The sequence below is a fragment of the Seriola aureovittata genome, chromosome 11, assembly GCF_021018895.1.
Source record: "Seriola aureovittata isolate HTS-2021-v1 ecotype China chromosome 11, ASM2101889v1, whole genome shotgun sequence".
Lineage (NCBI taxonomy): Eukaryota > Metazoa > Chordata > Actinopteri > Carangiformes > Carangidae > Seriola > Seriola aureovittata.
The window spans coordinates 27370710-27395100 of NC_079374.1; the positions used below are offsets into that span (position 1 = coordinate 27370710).

Below are 24391 nucleotides of genomic sequence, written 5' to 3' on the forward strand. Positions count from 1 at the left end.
AATTTATTTACTGATTTGTTATTGTCTTTTCTTTGATTGTTTTATTGTATATGTCTATGTTTGCACCTTTGTATATTATGAACAATAAAGAAAGTGAGAAAAAGATCTGTTCTCTCCTGATTCTCTCAGTTGGACTCAAAGATGAACTGATTTGATAATGGAGGTCAAAGGTAAAGGTCACAGTGAGTGTTCTTGTGAATGCAATATATCAGGAACGCCTGGAGAGAAGTTCATCACTTCTGACACATTATGATCTCACAAAACACATTTTTGGCCACAACTCACAAATTCATACACTAATTATGACACAATCTAAAATTAAGTGATGACATTTTTATCCAAATGGTCAATGGTCAACTTCACTGTGACATCATAATAACTATTAAGTAGTAGTAACTCAGAAAGGAGAGACTGTAGCCATATTTCTTGCAACCTGGCTGGTTGGAGGAGGAGTCAACCAGGAGGAGATAATTCTAGTTTTACCCACAGTGGCCCTAAGCCCAGAGAGACGGGAAATACATGAATCACACTTGAATTAAAGTTAAAATGTATGTGGAAATTTATAACAAGACCAAAGAGAACAGGATGATCATAGATAGATACTTTACTTATTCCCTAGGGGAAATTCATGTGTCCATTAACTCATTGTTGATAATAATAATAATAATAATAATAATAAAAACTGTTGATAATAAATAAACAATAATAATTAGATTAGTCCACTTCCTTTGGCTGAGGTGTTGTATATCCTGAGAGCAGTGGGAACAATGGATCTCCTGAACCTCTCTGTTCTGCAGCGCAGTGAGATGAGACATTTGCTGCACCTGTAGCATAGTCGACTTTAATAACAGATGGTCAACTCTGAGAACAAAGATATAATAAACCTGATAAATATCTGTTGATTTCAGTTTTATTCATTGGGAAATTAAAGTGAAAGAATTACAGTTACATTAAAAGGCTTTCCAGTTTAACCATGCACATACAGCAAGATGTAGACCAGTGTTAGCTTCAACGCTGACATTTACACAACTCCCACAACTCTTCTCCAGACATCATACACACATCAGTGTCAAGCTGTTATGACATGATTATTTTTATGTTATAAAAATATGAATAGTATCAGTAACCGTATTATTTGTGTAATAATAAGGAAGGGTTCTTGTTAAAAATGTATACATTTGTGAAACCATCGTTATTATGTCAAAAACATCTTATTGTGTAACTTTTAATGTCACAGTGTGCTACTGAGCAGTTTTTCATGGCAGAAATAAGCCTCCACAAGAAACACTGACATAAGGAAAGTTTTATAACAGTTTATAAAGACATCTCACTCTGATACTGAACCATGAACATTACCCTGAACTTCCTCTAAGGCCCTATCAGGTCTACCTAAACCAGCTCCCCTGGTCTCGAGCCTCAGTCCTGTCCCTCTCCAACACTTTACATTTTTAATCTGGGAGTCAGTTCAGTCTTCACAGTCGTCCTCTCCCCCCGCAGAGCAGCTCCTCAGTGGGGGAGTCGGGCTGTGGGCAGTCAGGAGCCAGTTGGTAGAGTCTTCATTCTGTAGCTGTGTATGATTGGAGATAAGAGAGATATAGGTTCTATATAAAACAATGAGCTTTCATATGGGGCTGAAATATATGATTTAGGGCTGTTTTCAATGAAGCGATAAATTAGTCTATAAAGGAGAACACTGGGCCAGTCTGTGTACACAGAGAAGGAGATGAGACTAACATGTCACTGACTAACACTAACAAAAATCTAATGACTACAATTTGACTAAAAGTAGATGAAAATCCGGAGTGAAAACCAGCATTCCTCTTCAGGTCCCAGCACAGAGCTGGATCACTTACCAGAGTTCTGGATGAGCTCAGCCAACCGCCATGAACCATCAGTCCAATGAAGAAGAGCACCAACATACAGGAAGCCCCCAGCAGGCCGAAGACCAAATACGCTGCAAAACAAGGGGAGAGTAACTCACATAAGACCCTGAACCTCTGCTGTTTTCACTGCCAATTAGCATGTGGCTAACTGTGATCACACTTCAGTGTTAAACTGTTAAATCCTGTGTTCTCAGAGAGGAACCGTTATATTCAAATCAAGTTCCCTCTTTCAGCATTTTAGCCCAGAGCTAAAACACTGGAGGGCGACAGGTACCTGTTCAGACACACAGGATCAGTTTCAATACATTCTACCCTCATGAAGGCGTCACACAAGTTTTTAATACTAAAGGATACAGCACACACTGTCCAGGGAAATACAAAGAACTACAGTGAGGACCATGTTCAGCCTCAGATTCATTTCGGATTAACTCAGTATGGGAACTGTGGATTCTGTTCCCATCACTTAAAAAACAGAAAGTTCATTGCTGTAGTTTTAAGTCAGAATCAGTCTGACACAGTCCGAAACAGACGATGTATAGTCAGAAAACATAACTGATAAAAACCTGTGAGGGTGGACCAAGGATGTGTCTGGTCTTTAAAGAGTAACTTAATGAGTGTACTGGAACTTTCCTACACTGTCGGTATACACAGCGCTGTACCTGAGGTTGTGGGTGGAGGGGGGCTGGTGAAGGCGCAGTAAGGTCGACTGGACACGGAGTTGGAGCTGAAGTATGTGGTCACGGTGATGGTCACACAGTACTCCACACCTGGCTGCAGGTACGTGATCACAGTCTCCTCTTTGTAAGGCAGACTCAATCTGAACTGAAACACAACACAAGCCAGAAGATACAGTAGTGACACATGTCAAGAAAAGAAATGACATCATTCACGGAGCAGGGTGAGGTGGTAATGAAGTTTCTGTAGGTGGGAACAAATTATGATCAAATCTCACAGTTTGGTTGACAACAAAATTTCCTTTCACAAAGTGTTGTGTTCTCTTCATACAGTCAGTAAAACTCATCCTGGTATTTAAATGGAAAATGAACAACGCTCCACGTCAAAAAGACAAACAACTTCCCTTTTTGTTTGGAGGCTCAGATCTAGGGGAGGATACGGAAACATTTCTGCTCAGAGAACAGTGGTCTCCATCATTCTGACATGAAGAAGTCTGGAACAACCAGGACTCTTCTAGAGCTGGACCTGGACTAACTGAGACATCAGGGAGAAGAGAGGAGACCAAGAACCTGATGGTCTCTCTGAGATCCACAGATCCTGTGTCCAGTGTTTCCTCCAGACATGAAGCTTAGACCTGAGACCAAACAGCTGCTTCTTTACTGTCAGTGAGTTGAAGCGTCTTCTGGCCGCTCTGACATGAAGCCCCAATCACTGGAGAGCTGCAGTGATGGTTTCCTTCTGGAAGTTTCTCCACCTCAGTTACATACAGAAAACTGTTTTCAAGTTCTCCCTTTGAATGATATAATATTGCATAACAGAGGTTTGCAGTTACACATCTCTCTGTGTGTGATATTCGGGGGACCTCAGGCCCCGGCCTGATCAGGACTACTACCACTGTGGTGTCTGATCTCACCATCACCTGTGACCCAGCTGTGGGGCAAAGTGATGCAACACCTTCTGAACTGCCCTCAGGTCCCGCAGGTGGATGCAGTGGATCTATTCTGACCACCATGTTTTGATCTATCATTCACCCCCTGATCTTTACACCTTGGAACAGCATGTAGTTCATGTTGGGAGATAAACTTTATAAAAGTTGAACTGTAGATAAAATACAATTTCTGACTATTCTGTATCATATTGATGGAGTAATGTTCATGATGTGAGCAGCATGTTAATGTTTTAGTCTGTTGAGTTGCAGCTAATTTGCATAGAGTGTATGTAAAATCTTATTGTATAAAGAAACTATTAAAGCTATAATCTGGAACTTTTCCTCATTAAAATGTCTAAAAACTTCTAGGCCTATGTTCTATATGTTGTTGAGTTATGGTCTTACATTCTCCCAAATGTTTCCATCAATTCTCAAACCAAAGAAATGTGTGATTTTAATCATGGTAACTTTTTATTGGTTGTCTGTCAATGACATCATATCCTCTATGATCATGTGTCAGTGTGTTTAGAAATGTTAGACAGCTCAGCTCCTGTGTCACTGAATAGCGTCAGTGAATCTCTGATCATTAAAGGTAAACTGCTGCGTTTCAATCCCCTGGTGTGTTTGTTAAGGAGAGGAGGAAACCTCTGTGGATAATTCAGCTGCTGGTAAAAACCTGTGTCTTGTCTCTCCACAGAAAACTGTTGTTGTTTCTGCAGTAACAGTCTCACTTCCTGTGCCACAGTGTTGAACAACAAAGAGCTGCCACACACCAGGTGTTCACAACAGGAAACACAACAACACACAGACTGGATCACTACCAACGTTTCCTGGATGTAACACCTCAAACTGCTTTACTAAGGAAGCCTGTTCTGCCCAGACTGAAACTGCAGATGTGATGATGAATTCTCTGTGTTCTTCTCATCAGACTCTGTGTTTCCTTGAACACAGGAACACGAGCTGGTGAGAGGAGACGAGGGTAAAACCACACATCCTTAAAAACATCGGAGGGAAACCAGCCTCTAAGTCTGATTGGCTGTAAACGAGTCTGTCACAGACATGAAGCAGAGCTGCAGTTACAGTTAAACTTCGGATTTCTCAGTATTTCATACTGCTTCGAGTTTCATTTACAGTTGTTTGTACAGTTGCTTACACACTTATTTCAGAATTTGCCTCACTCCGTCAAAACCCCACACACAAGCGAAATAAGACAGAACAGTTGGAACTGAAGATCTCACTTCTACGTCGAAATGAAACTGCAATCACAACACGTGCACCATCTGAATGACTCTTTCAAAGCAGCAACAACACACTGATGAACTTAACCCAAAACATTGCTGTCTTTACAACTTTATATATCTTTTTGTCATTTAGGCTTCACACAACACAGAAATAGAAAATATTCAAAAACAGCTGATTTTACCAGAACAGGTCAGTAGGTCAGTATAATGTATGCTGCTGCATCAAAGTCCAGGACTCTGGAACAGACGCATGTTTACACACTGCTTTTTCTGAACAACACCACATGATCTACTGCCATTACTTCAGTGATACGTCCACATATTCATAGTGACTCTCACTCTGTTCCTCTCTAATAAACCCTGTACTGCTGCGTCATTGTAAGTTGGTGTTTGTGTGCTGAAAGCTACAGTCTAGTAGAACGATGAAGACATGTTCTCCAGTCTAGATGTCTGTATTATGGATGCTACTGTGTACAGACTGAGGACTGGTCTCTGTGCTCAGCCTCCCTCAGGGTCAGACCATGATTTACAGTTTTTTAAACTGCTTACACACAAAATATTTATACATCACAATTTCCTGTCGCTCAAAGAACAAAAACACTCACCAAATCTGCAAAACAGTGAGTTAATATTCTCAGCCTCTGACTCAGTTTTCTGTGTCATAAAACACTTTTTGCAAAACACTACACGCAGCTCTCTACCAATAAAATCACTCGCTTACCTTTTCTGAACACAACCAATCATAATGCTGCATATATTCACACACATCCACTCTGCACATGAGCAAACACTAATTGTTTAACTGATCATAAACCGATCACTGCTTTAGAATAGTCCAATAAATAGGCCAAAGGTCAAACAATGGATGAAAACACACCTATGAGAAAGGCTGGGCAGAGTCCAACACAACATGAGTCAACAGTGGCTCCAAAGTAGAAAATAAATACAAAAATACATATTCTTGCACTGTGTTAGCCACCCATTTACTGCACTGCATTGTGGGAATGAATGGTTATTATTCTGCACAATACAGCCAACTTAAAAAAAAAAAATAGGTAGATTAATTCTGTAATAGTAGAAGGGCAGAGTTACATGTCACATGTTTACGGAGGAACAGGAAGTGGACACTTTAAATATGGTTTTTACACGTGTGTACGGTTTTTGTACAAATTCCCATATGGTTTTGTTTTCTTGTACAACACTCTACTACATTTACAACATCAATGTTTTGGATGACTAAAAATCTTCAGTTTCAACATCGCCAGGTGTTTATTTTATTTGAACCCCTCTCCACAGATCACTGTACTGTCACTTTACAACATTGTATGGAAAGGTATATACAAGCCTTTGGAAGATTATTTACTATAATGAGAAAAGTGTTTGGCATTTGATACAAATACTTGATTCTGAGATGCTTTTAGGATATTTTCAATGCAGTGTTTCATTTTGCAGCAGATATGTGGCACTTTGCATTTTGTGTGAGCAATTTTTGGATTAGAGTTCAAGTTTAGAAAACGGGTGAAAGTTGTTGTAAAAAACGATATGACATGGTCCATCGCCCTAATGTCAGCTGAAATGTGTCTGTCTATTGCCTGGTCTTCTTTGTTGTTCTCCACCTCCTCTACCTCTCACTGCTTTACTGTTTGCAAAGTTCTCACAAAAACTAAGCTGAGGTCCATGTGTAGCACTAAGGCTCAGACTGCTGCTTCCTGCATCCTGGTCATGGCCTGTTTGAACGGCTGCCCTCTGGTAAGCACTACAGGTCTGTCAACACACACCTCAAGACTCAGAAACAGTTTCCTCTCCTAGGCCATTAGCACATTAAACGCAAAGTAAGCATCGAGAAACTGCTTTACTCTTGTGCATTACTGTCATTCTGCAAGAATCACCAAATCAACTGCTATTCATCTCACACTGCAATTTGATATGTATTTGTGCTATATTATTATGTTATTTATTATTATTTATTATTGTGCAATATAATACAACTTGAATTTTATGTGACTGTTTTGTACATATGTTCTTTTTTTATATTATTTATCTTCTTTTATTAGAAATCATCTGTCTTTTTGTTACTATGCACCAATTGAGGAGCAGAACTCCTAATATCGTTGTGTGCAGAACTTCCAATGACAATAAAGGCTTTCTAATTCTAATCGAAGATTATAAAAAGAGCACATGACAATTTTTTGCTAAAAATCCATCTTAAAACAGGTTATGTAACAGCTGCCTGCTGCTGGACACACTGTTGGTGAGAGTCCAGCGATAATTATCTGTGGGTCACTTTATACACAGTCAACTGATACGTTAGGAAGATTAAAACATGGTTTAGAGCTGCTGTCAGTCCGACACATACCTGTGTCTCGTCCCTGGTCCTTTGCACATGCAGCTCCACTGTTCTGTAGAGGTTCTCCAGCTGCAGGTTCTGCTGCCCCCCCCTTGTAACAGGAAGTCTGAGCTGCAGGATCAAACAGTTCCCACAGCCAGACACAGACACACCAGGAGGTCCCAACACAGCTGCAGGGAGAAATCAACTGACATTCACTCAACTGGGAGGAGAGCAATCACAAAACAAATAACTATAGTTTAAAAACAATGAAACAAAGATGGCTGCCAGTGTAGTGATGGTGAAGGAGATATTTCACTCCATTTCTCTGAGAAATGTGTGTAACTTTTAAACTGTGTGTGTGTGTGTGAATGTGTCGGTTGTCTCACTGTCTGACAGAGGCTGGAACCATCCTGACACAGTCCAGTTGGATGCCTGGGTGGCTGTGAAGGCCTGGACCCGGGCTCGGTACTGAGTGTATGGGTCCTTGAATGCTGTGGTTAGATTACACATCTGTGCAGCCTTCAGCTCCAAACAACCCACCACTGGTCTCCATGAGGACTTCCTCCAAAGTAAAAGACAAGACAAAAAAAGTAGAACAAAGACAAAGTAGAACATGTGTGTCTGAGTGGAGGTGTGAAGTTGTAGAAATATCAAAGTATTTCAGTGACTGTACAGTTTATTATTCTCCAACACTGGATTATCATACAGGAAATGTATGTATGTGTGACATGAACATCTGGCAACATCTGTCTCACTGAGACCCCCCACCCCCACGCTTGTGTCCGCTGGAAACACTTCCATTGTGCTGTAGGACTGAATTTGTGTCTTTGCATGTGTTTTCTTAAGATGCAGTGCATTGAGCTCTCACAGCCACCGTACATTTCCTCTGGGTCCATCATCAGAGCTTGTGTCTACGGTAAAACTAATGACCTCCCCATCATCCTCAGCTGTACTGTGAGTTCAGTGCTAATTACTAAATGTCATTATTAAGGTATTATTATATTATTACTTGGTAAAACACTAATAAAAGATCACAAAGCCTGATTACATTATGGATGGAGGAACCTAATGATAAATAAGAAAATGTAAAATCATCATCAACAAAATCAAGATGGAGTAAAGAGTTTTATAAAAATAAATATATTTGACTGAACTTGTCCTTGAAGACTTTTTATTTATTTATTTATATATTTATATTTTATTTTGCTGTTTGTTATTTGTCAGTATTATGACTAAGTCTTTGTTCCTATTGTGTGATCAGTAAAGAGATCAGTTATTTGAAAACACCAGTAATACTAAACACCTTATTAGAGCCCAACTCATGATCATGCTGGGCTGATACTGAGAAAGTATTCAGACTCCTTCATTATGTTGTACATTTCATTGCAAATTCCTCATCATTCTACACTTTTTATTACGAGAATCCATGTACCCATCATGTCAAACTATATAAGTCTAAATGTCCCAAGCATATGTCCTTCCTCTTTATCTGACCTTAATGTTGCCAGTCGAGAGAATACCTCTGGCGGATGATTTGGACACTGAAGTGGGTGTTGGAGGGCGTCCGAGCACCTGGGAGGAAGCTGAGTGTATGCTCCATGTTGAAGGAAGAGATGGAGACGTTGGAAGGTGCTGGGAGTGAGACAGCAACATCTGCAGAGGGTGAGAGAGTAAGAACATAAACACACATCTGTATACATATCAACATCCATATACACACATCTATATACACGTCATCCATATACATACATCTACATATTGTACATATGTCATCCATATACACACATCTTTATACATTTGTCATCCATATACACACATCTACATACATGTCATTTATATACACATATCTATATACACATCAACATCCATTTACACACATCTATATACACATCAACATCTATATAAACGTCATTCGTATACACATCTACATACACATCATTCGTATTCACAGATCTATAAACACGTCATCTATACACACATCTACATACACTCATCATCTATATACTGTACACACATCTATATACACTTTAACATTCATATACGCACATCTACATACATGTCATCTATAAACACACATCCATATACACATGAACATTATACACACATCTATATACGCATGTCACCCATATACACACGTCTATCTACACATCAACATCCATACACACATGTACTGTATATACACGTCATCCGTATACACACGTCTACACACACCTTGTCACAGTAAAATCTATAAATCCAAGTTTAAAGGAGGAAAAACAACAGTTACAAAGCTCACCAGTACAGCAGCAGCTCTTTGCTCACACATTGATCATAAACCTCTTACTTTCTCCCACCTTCAATCCATGGAGCATTAGCAAGTTGCAAATGCAGAAGAAGAAGCATCCACAGCTCCATTGTTCTTCCATGGACTGTTAGAGCTCGCAGATAAAGGTCTTACATAAGATATTAAGGTTCTTGTTTTTGGGTTGGAGCACACAACATATATGTGTGGGGGATGGGAAACTAACACTGGCTGTTATCATGTACACGGCTGAGTTTCTATTTCCACAGAAGTCCCTCCCTGTGCATTGAACTCAGTGAGCAGTCACAGCTGATGGAGTCGTTCACACTGGAGTCAGTAAACTTGGCTTCACCTTCACTTTGTTTTTGATTTGTCCGAGTTTTCTTCATTGTTTTATCATGATAAACACGTCTGTATTGTATAAAGTGGGATTCAACGAGTCATGGAAGATTAGCTGATGTCTGTGTAACAATACAACTGACAGAACATGATTTGTTGTTTCAATGTTACTTTATTATTGTTGTGTTTATGGCTGAACACTGAGTAAAATGAGACCTTGAATAACTTGATAATGAGGTAATACATGATTTTACAGTCAGTATAAAAATACAAATGTGTCACAATTATGGGATTTGATTATATTGATTATATCGTTGCTGCATAGTGAAACTTGTAATAATAAATGTATGAATGACATAACATAACATAAGTGCATTGTCAATATGATTGAACACTGGCCTAGTGAACAAATAGAGAAAAGTATGAACATCAACACATGTATGAATCATGTACTGTACAAATACTGGGCAAATGACTCTAAATTAATCAAAGTATCAAAAACGGCAGTTGATTCATTTTCTTTTGATGAACAAACGACTGAAGCAGCGAACAGTTTCAGCTCAGGTTTACAGGAACTCCTCATCCAGTGGACCTGTTTGACAAACTACTGTTTCCTATTCCAGTTTTCAGCTCATGTTGAGGGAGAATGTTTAAAGATAAAATACCATTTAAGACACAGTCACACTGGTGAACATCATCAATGACATTCAGAGCAACACAGCTGATGAAATGAATTGTTGCTACTTTCCCTCCATTCAGATTTCTTCTACCTCAGTTCATGATTACTGCTCCAGCTGTATGTGAGTTATCTCTCATTGATGTCATATAAAATATATCAAATATATCTGCTCCCTGCTCTGCAGAAAAGCAAAACAGAAACTGCACAATTAAACAATAAAAGCCATTCATTGCTGCTGTTTTTTTAGCTGAATTCATATGAAATCTAAAGCAAAATTAAAAATGTGTGGAATATCAAGTGTTCCCTTATCAGGTTAGTCCTCCAGCTGCTGATGGAACTGTGGTGTGTCTGGCATCCTGGACACAGCAGTGAGGATCCTTTACTCCAAGCTGTGACTCATCTGGCTGATGAGGCTGCAGGATTTACAGTAAACTATAAGAGGAGGAACTGGTCTCAAAGAAGAACTTCACTCTCTCATCCTAAACCTCTCTCTCTGTTTTCTGAGGTTCGTTTGTATTTCAAGTCAGAGTCACCAAACTGTCTGTTAACACTGTTATCAACAGTCATGGTTTGACAGTGTTTCAGTTTCTTTCTAAATCAAAGTGGAGCATGATTGAGATGGACTCAGTCAGAGCGGTGGCACAGTCACAGAGACACTGTGGGAATGATGGAGGATGTGACTCTGTGGAATGAAAGCTGCCATGGCAAAAAGAAAATAAAACCATAAAAAATATCAAATTAATACATCCATTAAAAAAGTCTTCATCAAAAAACATCCCAGTAAATAAAAAGCTGTGATGCTTTGAAAAATGTTGTGAACAGAGAAAATGTAAACCAGGGGTCTCCAACAGGCGGCTCGTGAGCTCCCAGTGGGGCGGGGTGGGTGGGGGGGTGGGGTAATATCAGACATGAGGAGCTCTCAGCCACTTTTATTTTGGCAAAGTAGCTCTCAGAGTGAAAAAGGTTGGAGACCCCTGGTGTAAATGTAGCAGAACATTTCACTTGTGAGTCACACCGGTTCAGGGCTTGTACAACATGTCTGGACCACTCCAGAAAAACACACTGAACACAACACATGTGAAGAACGTAACAAGCTTAAATCAGTGATACGTCTGCTTCCAACATGACGAGCTTCGACCCTTTAGACGACTGCTCTGATAAGATCTGACTCTTTATCAGAAACAATAAGAAAAGTTCACTGGTTTCAAACTGTAGTCCCAGACATCGACGCTGTGTGAGGAGCAGCTCAGCGTCAGTGTCATGATCAGCTGTGGTGGATCGAGCTGATCTGACAACATCACTATAATAAATTCTTTAAAACATTAGTACATGGACGCCCCATATATCCAGACTCCTCCTCCTCATCATCATCATTATCATCAGCAGAGCAGGAGACGGTCTCTATGGTAACTTCCTGGTCATCCCAGGTTTGTGAAGGTTGAACTGGTGTGATTTTGACCTCCTCTGAGGCTGAATGAGACTCTGGCTCGGCCACACCTAGATGCTCCTCCTCCTCTTCCTCATGGCTGCCAAAGGTTAATGTGAGGAGGTTAACGTCCTGGTTGTCCTCCCCCTCCTTACCTGTGTGGATTGTTACAACAGTCACACTGTGTGTGTCTGTGTGTGTGCTCAGTGTGTGGTCCACTTCAACACTGGGATGTGTCTCTGTTAAAACAGGAACTTCAGTCTGAAGTGGACTGAAGAGGTCTGATGTTTGGTTTGAGGAGCAGCCGGGCTGTGGTTCAGGCTCTGGGGATAAAGGAGCTGATAAAGATGATGAAGATGAAGAAGAGGAGGACAAGAGGTTAGTGCCCCCCCGCAGTTTATAACCTCTTCTGCTGTCTCCGTTACTCTCTGTCCCACTCTGTCCATCACTCTCCTCTGACGAAGAGCAGCTGCTCCTCCTCTCACCTGCAGAGGGCAGTGTGGCTTTAACATTCAGGAGGGAGGATAGAGACGTTCTGGATGGAGTGACGACCAGGACCACGTCTACGTGATGGATGGAGGTCTGAGACACAGAGAGACAGAGAAGACAAAGACAAAGATGTTTAACAGAGACAGCACATGTTCTCTCATACAACTGGAAACTAAGGACACTGTGAATCCATGAGTGGGACTGAGACATCACTGAGGGCTCCCACATGTGATCGATGAATGACTGAATAATGATCATCCTTCATCGAATCAAATGACTCGACGTGTCCTTGCTTCTGACAGTGAACATTTTCCTTTGGTTCAGTGTCATTATTTTAACTCACTATGGGATTTTATTAATTAAAAGCTGATAATAAGATTGTTTTGGTCTATAATTGATTGAACAGATACTCTGTTTAATTCTTACATTTGCGAAGCTGAAATATAGTTTGATAAATGACTTTGATGATTAATAGATGATCTCTCATTATCAGTCATCTGATTGATTGACTACGGCAGCTCTGTGAGTTGTTTCTCAAGCTGAGGTTTTAGTGAAATTGGTGAAAATGTATAAATTCAATCACATGTTTAATGTAGTTTCAACAGGAAACTTCAAGGTCAGACCTCCTCAAGGTTCAGGTTTAAAAAAGTCACTTCAGGTGGTTTGACTGTAGAGTTTCAATGATTGTGCACTCAGACCTCCACCCTGTGTCCTCCTCCATCAGATGTGAGTGAAACTCAGTGTGTGTGTTCAGGAGGTACTGTAGGTTTAATCAGGATTGACCAAAAGCATCTTGAGTAAGGAGCCAATCGGTGATAGGCCACGCCCACTTGTACCAATCAGATTTTGGTTAATACTGGATCCAAAGCATGGACACCAGCTTTGGTGAAACTTTTCCCACCAGGTTTTCAGTTATGTACCAAGATCTGTGATGAATGGTTCATGAGTTACAGCCAATATTCTCCAAGTTTCTTCATCTCCACACAGGATCTCTGGAGCTCAAAGAAACCACCAGGGTCCTGGTGTCCCCTCTTCTCCCTGATGTTAGTCCAGGTCCAGCTCTAGAAGAGTCCAGGTTGCTCCAGACTTCTTCATGTCAGAATGAGGGAGATCACTGTTCTTCACCTCGACACAATCCTGTATCTGAGCTCTGCAGCAGTTTCTTCCTCCTCATGGTTTCTGCTCTGCTCTGCATCGTCAGCTGTGAGATCTGATATAGACAGGTGTGTGTCTGTCCACATCATGTCCAATCAGAGTTTATCACAGGTGAACTTCAGTCAAGGTGTAGAAACATCTCAGAGATGATCCAGAGAAATGGAGGAACCTGAGCTCAACTTCTAGTGTCATAGTAAAGTGTCTGAATACTTAATTCAATGTGAGATTTCAATCTTTACTTTTTGATATGTTTGTAATAAATGATAAAATTGAGGTACTGAGAGGAGAATAATAAGGGAAAATTAATTTAAATGATTTTATCAGAAAACTACAACATAACATGCAAACAGTTCAGGCTGTAACACTGTCTGACTGTGGTATAGTGTTGTGTAGTGTGAACTGCTTGTTCTGATATTTAACAGGAAGAAGCTGTTTTTTCCATGAACAACCAACAATGTGGAAATATCACTGAATCATATTAAAGAACCGGTTGGGAGCTCGCTGTGTTTCAGAAAATAAAGTGTGGGTGAACCACCACCAGCCTCATGTTCTCTCCAAACCTCACATCTCATATATGGGCCACATCCGAGGCCTGTATGAGGGGAACCCCCCCCCCCCATCTACATCTCACTGACACTCTGGGTGACTTTTGGCCATTAATAATGGAACATGAAACTGCACCATATTTCATAGAAAAGTGAGTTAAAATCCCCCTCACATGAGACCAACACCACAAATATAAAAGGTTAACAACAACCGACGCCCACACTCACAACAGTTCTCATGTCACAGCGAGCTGCAGTGAAATAAAGCAGGTTTCAGAAGCTGCTGGTGACGGACACCTGAGTGAAGCTCTGTTACCTGTGTACTCATGTGTACTGACACAGCTCTCAGTCATTCATCTGAACACAGCTGATTTTTAAAATACTATAATTTATCACACGTGACAACAGGATTTGTGTAGAGTTAAGTGACACCATTTAAAAATTCTATACTTTATATCTGTGTATCTACACTGAACCCCTGCTCATTCACTCAATTCTCTTACAAAAATGTTTAAACATCCACTCAACAAGTTTTTAGGAGTTTAGCACATCTAAAAACTCTTTAAATTATAGTTCATGTTTTTTTCCATAAAAAGTTCAACTGTCTTGTTAAAATTTCAGCCATTTTGACTTCAGTGAAAAACACATTTTAAACAGTAGCTCAGTTTTCTGTGGCTCTTCATTGGACCTTGGACCCCTGGATCTTTTTTTTTAGATATTGACCAATTAACTTTCCATGGGGTGGAGCTTAGTGGGAAATTGGCCATAACTAATGAATGATTTCTCAAATGATCATAAATGTTGTCAGATATTTTCAGTCCCTGTTTAGGTCCAGATCTACCAGAGTACCAGAACATGTACGTCAAACCTGGTGGACAGAATCTCACCTGATTTAGTGAACATGATCTGGAGGCCAGTATTAACCAAAACCAGAGTGACTTATTGACTGATGAAAGTGGGCGTGGCCTTCTAATCAATATCTGCCATCTTGTGTCTGTTCAGCTTAAAGGTGCAATCCTAGCACCCTCAAACAACTGCTCCCATTAGCACTATGTGTACGTCACTACCACCACAGTTAAATGTAACTGTTACTTACCAGGACCTGTGGTAGTGGTCTCCTCTTCAGACAGATGAAACCAGTGGAGATCAGCACGCCAAAGACCACCACACCGAAAATCACCAATAAGCAGAGCAAGGCTGAGATCCATGGGTCTGCAGAGGGGAGAGGGGGTAAGGGCATGTTGGGGTCACGAGAAAAAAAAAAGTTGAGGTTTTGAAAAAAAAGAAAAGAAAAAAATATTCAAAAAAAAAAAAGCCACATGAAGCAGTGGGCAGCGTCTAATTCCTCTGAAGAAGGAAGCAGCTCAGGAAGCAGCAAACGGCAGCGAGTGAATTCCAAGCAAAACTGAGCTGTGGTGTTTTCACATGTTGAAAGTTCAGCAGTTTTACGTCATTTTCAAAAGGTGCAGATTTGCAATTTTCTCTCTAAGAACTGACTGACAGCTACACAAACATAACTTTTCTGTCATGGACAATTCAACTGTATGGTCATAATAAAACACTGACTGTTAATTATGAAATATCTAGGTGAAGGCCTCTCTCTCTCTCTCTCTCTCTCTCGTTACAACTCTTCACATAACGGATGATTATTACTGTTTTTCTCAATGGCTTTGATGCAATTCACTCATCAGAAACATCATCCTCACAACTCAAAATGCAGTTCTCAGAACACTAAATCACCAGATCAAAACCGTGTTCATGTGTCGAAACGTTCAGTCAGTCATTGTCGCTAATGATTTAAACCTTTTCACCAGAGCTTCAACACTTAGACTCCAAATGTTTTGATGTTTTGATAAAAAACCTGACTAAGTTTAGAAAAAAAGAGCTGCAAAAAAAAAAAAATAGAGAGAAAAAATGATCAGACACAAACTGAACTATAGTTACAATAATAACATGTTGGAAAAATAAATATATTCTGTTTCAACATTGCATTGGTGTTTATTGTACTGTGAACATTTCAACCTCTAAACAGATCTGTCCTGTCACTTTACAACACTGTATGGACATGTATATACAAGCCTGTGGAAAACAGAAGAGCTTTAGATTTAGAACATGGTGTATCCAAAAATTTACTATAATAAAAAAAGTGTTTGGCATTTGATGCAAATACTTGATTTTTAGATGTTTTTACTGTTTTTACTGTATAGTATTTTCGATGCATTTTGAAGCAGATTTGTGGCACTTTGCATTTTGTGTGCAATTTTTGGATTTGTGTGAAGAGTTTTGAAAAAATGAGACCTAGTTTAGAAAATGTGTGAAAGCAGTGGGAAAAAAACTGTATCTGTAAATTCACACAATATAACTGCTGTAACTGAGGAAAGCAACTATTCAAAGGAAGGAAAGGAACTATGCATTCCAAAGTAGAAAAATATGCAATCAAACTTAGAACATAGCATCAATTATAGTACAGTAAATTCATACCGTATATATATATATATATATATATATATATATATATATTTGTGTGTGTGAGACTGGCCTTGCTCTCTCATACATATTTGAAGAAAGTTTAAAGTGATTTGATTGAAAACACTGATGCTGCAGGACGGTATCAAGGCGAGTGAGAAGTCTGTCATTCTATCTGATGAAGGTACAAACTGTTTTCATGAGTCAGTCAGATATAGAGAAAACGTCTTTAGTAGTGAACTGTGTGTGGATACAAGGGAAGTTTGTGCTAATACAATGAGAAATGCTAATGTGTGTGAGGAAATGATGAACTGTTTAGAGAACTGCATTAAGAAAGGTGAGAGTGATGTTTCTGATGTCAGAATTGGATCGAAGCGATTGAGAAAACCCTTAATACTGATTATTATTCAAGGCTCAGCAGTAACACTGGTGGTGTGGACACGTGTACAAGCTACAGCAGTTCAGCAGGTAGCCGTCATGCACAGGTGAGGTCAGAGGTGGGTGTGGCTCAAGTTGTAGTCTCTCAGTGGTTGATGATGATTAAGAGTCTGATGAAGTTTTATGTTCTGACTGTTTCTTCCTCCTTCTTTACTTTGACCTCACATGATTCTGTTTTAACAAATGCTGCTAAATTTACTATAATTAATAATAATTATTATTAGATTTCATTATTACTTATATCAGTAGGAGCATTACACTTCCCATTACATTACTATTGTTATTGTTGCTACTATCAATTATTAATATCACCGTCATTGCATGCTGGTCTTTTCCTCTCCGCACTCGCTCTCTCTCCCAACCAAGAGGTTGCTGCCTCTGTAAAGGAAGTCTTTCCTTGCCACTGTCACCTAGTGAAGCTTTTTTGGGAATTGTTGGGTCTCTGTAAATAATATTATAAAGAGAAGGTCTAGACCTGCTCTATTTGTAAAGTGCCTTGAAAGAACTTCTGTTGTGAATTGGCGTCGTACAAATAAAATGGCAGGCTTGACTTGACAGGTTTTACAGACTGTTAGTTTTATGACTTCCACGCTGGCATGTGTGTGTGTGTGTGTGTGTGTGTGTGTGTGTGTGTGTGTGTGTGTGTGTGTGTGTGTGTGTGTGTGTGTGTGTGTGTAGCTGTGTCTGTGCTCTTGTGTGAACATGAACCATCATGTGGAACATGACTGTAAATTTGAGCAGCACAAGATCAATTATCTGACTGATCTGCCGATCACTGTTCACAGCTGATCACACTGAAAACCAGCTGTTTCCTGTAACCAGCTGATTGATCAGTGATCTCTGGTGTGAAAGGAGTGTGACCTCCAAGTTAAAACCTCAAACAATCATGGCAGAGACTGAGGAACTAGCTGTTGATGACAAATGATTAGAGGCAGAATCAGCAGGGTAATTGAAAGCACCTGTGTGAGGGTGTTAGTACCTGCAGCATAGAGGCGAGAGGTGAAAGCACACACAGGCTGGCTGTAGTTGGAGTTCTTGGACTCCAAGCTATCTGAGAAGCAGACTGAGACACAGTACTGTCTTCCAGGGGCCAGATCCTCCAGAATCTGTCCTCTCAGAGACTTGGTTTCCTTGAAGAACTGCACACAGAGACCACAGACCAACGTTAGGACACAGCATTAGTCCAATTGATTAAACCACAGGAAGCCATGAGACTGTATGTACATCATTGTTACACCAGTTCTACACCAACTAACCTTAAATGCATTACATGATCTTTTTTTCATGTCACACTTCCATTGTATACACAGACATCTGGCAGTGAGTGGACACTGGGCTTCAGAGAAGAATAAAAGTGCACTATGTGACACCATTAGATTTAATTATAGCACCCCCATATATAAAAAAATCCCCTCACAGTTGACAGTTTTTAGATCAGCTGTGTTTTGTCTGATGAGCCTTAAAACTTCTCAAACTCAGACTTCCTGGGTGGCATCTTCTCACCTGTACCTGCAGCAGCACTCCCACTTCAATAAAGCTGTTGCATTTTTTAAGCAGTGCTATTTTGAATGCCCACTTAAACTTGCCAGTCATGATGGCACAACTGCATAAACTGGTGTTGTTAAAACAATGTGACAGTACCTGGGCTCTGTCTGCACTGTTGCTCTGGATCTTGAGTTTGTAATCAAGTGTCTCATAGGCCTCTCTAAGATGTTCCAAGGGCGGCTGAAGGTCCACACACAGGTTTCTGCCACAGGGAATCACAGTCAGCAGGGGCAGGTCCATGTGAGCTGGAGGACACAGACACATTAGAGATACTTTAGTTAGATAAACTCACATGACATCACATGACATCACACACAGGTTTGTCATGTTGTACCATCGGGTGAACATAAAGCCAGCGTGAACATAATAAGTATCAATCATTAATAAGTTACCTCACTGAGACTGTTGTGTTAAGTGGGCTGCAGTTATTTCAATGTGTCAAACAGATTTAATAAACATTTAAGTGAATCTATCAGATCAGACTCAGTATCAGCAGACACAATATGAAAGTCCAAAAAAACCTGATCAGTGCATCCCGACACACTTTAGTCAGTCATTACAAATAATTCATTGAAAAGGAGGTAAGATATAAATATATGGTGGACGGAAAGTCTCTCACCACTTTCCCATTCAAGTGAATGGGAAATATACAGACAACTCCCATAAGAAACAGTACAGCATGTTACTGGAGCTCATGAATGTCATTTTATTAACTGCTCTTAGTCTGGCCCCTCCGTTAGGACTAATCTGACTTGAGAGATCCTTCCAGGAGCTATTACCCCCAACAACATAGCCCCCAGGATCAGTGGGACACACAAACCCCTCCACCACATCAAAGTGGCAATTCTCGGACGGGGATCATTGATGGAGCTGTAGCACCTCGTCCAGAAAAGGGAAACTGGGGCACCCTGCAGGGGCAACACCTGGAACGGGAGCTAGCAGGCACACGTGTGGCAGCCAGGCCTTGAGTTATGGGGCCCAAAAAGTGACATGCAGCACCCGCCCTGGGGGGCCACGCGCAGGCATAGGCATTAAGGGACGAGTGCTTTGCGAGCCAGGTGGTAGGCAAAGGAACTTGAGCTGGTACAGGAGTCGGAGCGGTACCAACTAAATATGGTTGAGTTCACCTCTATACATGGCAGAGGTTCTGGACTTTCCTTTTGCGGAGTTGCACAGGGTGATAGGCACCAGACGGGCATGGGGATACTCACAAGCCCCCAGCTGAGTGCTGCTGCCCTCACAAGAGGGTCATGTGTGTGTGCTTATGCACTGAACAACAAGTAATAGGCCTTCCTGGAGTCTCTGGTGGTGTCCTAGAAAGCTTTTGGCCCAATGCTCATGTGGACAACAATGGAGAAACCAGGTGGGGTGTTATTAGGAGGAACATCCTCCCTGATCTGAACCTAAGCAGTGTTTTGTTATTGGACTTCTATGCTAGTCATGGATTGGCCATAACAAACACCATGTTTCAGCATAAAGTGGTTCTTAAGTGTACCTGATACCAGAGCATCTTTTTGGTCTAAGGTGCTCTGGTATCAGGTACATCGATGAGTGACTTTGTGGTTGTGTCCCGCGGGTCTATGGTGGTGAGTTGGATCAGATGGTGGGGAAAGCTGCCAGACAGCCCTGGGAAACCCAAATGTGTAGTGAGGGTGAACTGTTTAATTTGCCATGAGTGTGGGTTTTAGTTTTATGTGTAATAGGAATACAGGGAACTGTATGAAGAGATAATAAATAACAGTAAAAAGAGATGAAAAAAAAAAAGAAATTTACGAGCTGGCAGGCGCCTCCAGCTCTCGATAAATCTCTGACGAGTGTCTTTACTATTTTCAAGCGAACATTTCACTGTAAATGTGACTCTGTCATTAATAGTGTCGCTGCATTGTAATCAGTGAAAGGCACAGCACAGGAAGAAAAGAGCCACAACTTTACTCAACTTCTTAAAAAAGTTTCCTAAATCTACATTTCATCCCAATCAGTGATGACTTTAAGGCGAGTTCACGAGGAGGGGAATCATGAGAGCAGGTGAAACAGAGTAATAATTCATGTTACTGATGAGATGTGGTAAGTCTGTCAGGTATGGGAGTAGCACAACCAGTGATCAGAGTACAACAGGATGAGGGGTCAGTGTGAGGGTATTCAGATTTCTCATTCAGAAAGATTACTTTCATTCTTGATTGATCCGTTGATTTTTTTGTCAACTAATCATTTAATTTATTCTTGTATTTATTTTGCTTGTAAAAGGTGTTTTAGCCAGTTGAAGGCACAGTACACATGATCAGGACGGTATCACCTCCACCTCATGTTGAACCAGGACACACCCTGGACAGAATGAGATGATTCAAAGGAAAGAAGTGGACTGTTTGGAAGAGCAGAATCAAGTTAAGACATGTCCATTAAGGTTCCCTTTCATTCAACATCATCCAGTGTCAGTCGAGAGCCACTTACTGTCTTTGATGGGAATAAATCCTGGGTGAGTCAGCGGTTGTGAGGCCTGTCCTTCCAGCCATGCTGTCACCTGGACTAAGTAGACTTGTCTCAGTTCAGGGAAGACATCTGAGACGTTGCAAACCAGTGGGTGCTGGACACGCTCGCAGCCAGGCACTGGCACCCAGTATTTTCCCCTGCAGGACCGGAGAGGTGGGAAACAGATTTCAGGAGGTGAAAAGAACCAATGAGTTGTTTTTAATCCTCTGTATTAAAATGAACAGAGGATTTTAATCAGACAGAGGAGGACTGTGATGACTGAGTCACATTAAAGAAATACCACTTCCTACACGTTAAAATGAGACACATCTCCGATCTCCGATCTGTCTCAGACTGACCTGATGACATGGTGGTTTGTGCATTAAACATAAGCACTACATGGATAGAGAGACTTCAACTCAGTACACTCTCTGACTTGACTGACATTTTTGGGTGTGTGTGTGTGTGTGTGTGTGTGTGTGTGTGTGTGTGTGTGTGTGTGTGTGTGTGTGTGTGTGTGTGTGTGTGTGTGTGTGTGTGTGTGTGTGTGTGTGTGTGTGTGTGTAGCAGTTGGTTCACAGATAAACCCACTTGTCTGTGTTGACAGTGACATTGTAGTAGACTCCAGGAGGGGTCTCTGGTCCAGGCTGCCATTTCAACATGTGAATGAGGTGGATGGAGGTCAGGTTGAGGTTGACAGGCTGGGGCACTTTACTCATAGCTGGAATACAAACAAACAGGACATTTCATGGAAATGCATACATAAATTTCATATGCACCTAACTCATGTTTATCTTTGCCTCCAGGAAAAACCATGAGAGAATCATCTGAGCTGAGTTACTTTGAGTCATCACCTCAGCTCTGACGTTCCAACACTGGCTTCTGATTCAATTTAGGATTCAACTCAAGATCCTGCTCCTCTTCTATAAGACCTGGAATAACCCTGGTCCACAGTATAGCAGTGAAATATAAATGTCTTCTACCTCTGCCCCTCAGCTCCTCTGAACAAGGCCTACATGTTGTACCTCACTCAGACTGAAAACTCTGGGGGGTTGTGTGTTTGTCCAGGGTCCCAGACTGTGGACCAGTCTCCCCCTGAGAGTCCAGTCAGCAAACTGGGTTTTCATGTCAAAGCTGAAGACCCAAAGTGTTATTGTTCTGGGTTATTATGACACTTACAAGGTATTTAAATAAAGATTTACAAATAAAATGTACTAAATCATTTGACTTGTTAATAACAGTCCTGTAAGTATTTACTGCTCCATGCTGGCAGGTTGTGTAGTCCAGAGATATACCAAGGTGAACTCCACCCAACTGTATACAGGTGGGGAGAACTGCTGCATACACTCAGCTGTCAGTTTATAAGGAACACCCAGCTAAAGCTAAAACTAAAGCAGCCTAATCCAACAGTGCTGCAATAAATCCTCCGTCATGAAGTTTGTGTGTTCAGTCTTCTGTTGAAACTGTTGATTTACCTGTGTGATCATTCTGGAGGCTGCAGTGTGGTGCTGATGAACCATAGTGCATTACAGGGACAGATTACAGGACCACCTGTCTGTATAACAGTTAAACAGCACCACACACCACATCTACAAAAACCATCACACACCTGAATCAGCAACTTCACAACAACTTCAGTGAACACTGGACATTAGGGCTCACTACAGGACTGCTGTGCTGGACTACATCAGTCTCAGCTGTGTGTCAAAGGGAGCTGCACAGAATCTGACCAACCAAAGTGATGTCACCTGAGTCAGCGTCAGGTGGGTCTGAAGACAACATGTTAGAAAAAACTGTGGGGTTGTGAAGCTGGCTACATTAGCCGCTACTAGCATAACACACCCAAATCTCCAGCTGAACTGGCGTCAGTTATTATTATCATTGCTGCTGTTATTTTTGATAACGTGCAGCTACAGCTGAAGACAAATGTAGAATGTAGTAAAACCTACAGCAGTGTGTCAGATATTAAGTGGAGCAGAAGTACAACAACATCATAAAATGGAAATAAAGTAAAGTGCACACATCTTGAATTTCAGATTCACACTTTTAAGTTATTTTTTGCTTTAATTCCGTTAGTGACAGAAAAAAAGAAAGAGGGAGAGAGAGAGAGAGGGGGGGGGGGGGGGGGGAATGATATGAAGCAAAGAGCAAGAGTGTCACTGCGGTTAGGACTACGTCTTCATGATACCTGCTCTACCAGGTGAGCTTTTCTGAATTTGCAGTTCGTTTGAGTATTTGGTTGTTGTGAGTGTTTGCAATTCATGTGTTGTCAAACTGATGAAGATGTTTTCTGAATCTGTTTGTGTTTTGTCTGTTGGCACGTGGATCTGTTGCAGTGGATTGAGCTCTCAGGACCACCATACAAACACCTTCTGTACATACGTGTTTACTTAAAATGACTAAACGTGCCGTCCTCAGAAGTGACACGCATCACCTGACTGTACTCACCTGACAGCACCTGAGGGAGCCATATGAGCATCCAAAAGAGAGAAGTCATGACATCCATCACCGACGCAATGCCACCACGCCTCTCCGGACTCTTTCACTTTCCATATTAACTCAGTGTGTAAGTACCTGCAGTTAGATCACGTTTTACTGTTATTACTAGTCAGATACATGTAAAACATCAAACTCCAGTTATTTCCCTCTGTAGTTATTTCTACTGTAAACTGAGGCAACTTCAATCTATACTTCATAACACTACCTTAACTTTTATAGGCACTGGCGGTCAGCGGGCTTCACTTGGTCTCTTTATGTCAGTTAGCTCAACAACACGTTCAGGTTACCGTTCGTTTCATTAAGAAACAAATCAAATCACCCTGCGACAGACACCGCTGTCTGTCTCTGTCTCTACATGCCCACTCACCGGAAACACATCGCTAGCTAGCTAACGGATTAGTTTTTCAGCTGTCAGCGTGCGGACTGGCAGCTTCCATAATAAGTCAGAGGCTATAGACTGTTCGTCACGTACCGGTGTGTGTTTGAAGAGGCTGTTTCCTGACCCGAGGAGAAGCATTTCTGCTGCAGACACACTGCAGACAGCCGGACTTTAGCCCACAGCTGCTCCTGCTACCTTCAAAGACCTGTAGGATAACTGATTAACCAGAGCAGCACCGGACACTGACACATAAGAAACTGACAACAGTAACAGAATAGAACCCACTTTATTTTACAAATCCGGCGGTAAAGAGCGGGTAATTAATGTGTTTTGTTGACAAAAAAATTAACTGTAGAAATATACAACTAAAAAAGAGGACGTGCGACAAAGCAGTCTGTTGTGATGGTTACATTACAAATATAAATATAAATATAAATATAAAAAATGAACAGCTTTCTCATGCTTGTGTCTCTAAAACTATCATGCTTATGCTTTGCTTTTTTTGTTTTGTTTTGTTTTCGCTCTTTCAAATTGGCTGTAGAGGAAATTTTAATTTGTCTGGAGGTTCCTGAAGGCATCATCAGTGGAGGTTGTTGACAGAAAATCACATGACCTAAGAGAAGTAGAG

General features: G+C 40.9%; 2 protein-coding genes across 3 annotated transcripts; both read right to left on the reverse strand.

Moving 5' to 3' along the window:
- Nucleotides 1-894: 894 nt before the first annotated feature.
- On the reverse strand, nucleotides 895-9592 carry LOC130177149 (interferon alpha/beta receptor 2-like). Of its 2 annotated transcripts, none has more exons than XM_056388612.1 (7): nucleotides 9380-9592; nucleotides 8577-8709; nucleotides 7443-7614; nucleotides 7084-7244; nucleotides 2543-2705; nucleotides 1854-1954; nucleotides 895-1567 (listed from the first exon to the last, which is right to left on the reverse strand). In XM_056388612.1, exons 1-7 carry the CDS (start codon nucleotides 9448-9450, stop codon nucleotides 1466-1468), a joined length of 903 nt encoding a protein of 300 aa, XP_056244587.1. In that variant the 5' UTR covers nucleotides 9451-9592; the 3' UTR covers nucleotides 895-1465. The 2 variants fall into 2 exon arrangements, with proteins under 2 accessions (XP_056244587.1, XP_056244588.1); XM_056388613.1 differs by having other exon boundaries at nucleotides 7443-7618; nucleotides 9390-9586.
- A 242-nt stretch (nucleotides 9593-9834) lies between these two features.
- crfb2 (cytokine receptor family member b2) lies at nucleotides 9835-23963 on the reverse strand. The gene is made up of 8 exons (XM_056389632.1): nucleotides 23857-23963; nucleotides 23334-23459; nucleotides 21477-21606; nucleotides 20868-21043; nucleotides 18516-18664; nucleotides 17854-18013; nucleotides 15067-15182; nucleotides 9835-12363 (listed from the first exon to the last, which is right to left on the reverse strand). The coding sequence occupies exons 2-8, from the start codon at nucleotides 23389-23391 to the stop codon at nucleotides 11656-11658; spliced, it is 1497 nt and encodes a 498-aa protein (XP_056245607.1). The 5' UTR covers nucleotides 23392-23459; nucleotides 23857-23963; the 3' UTR covers nucleotides 9835-11655.
- Nucleotides 23964-24391: the final 428 nt, after the last annotated feature.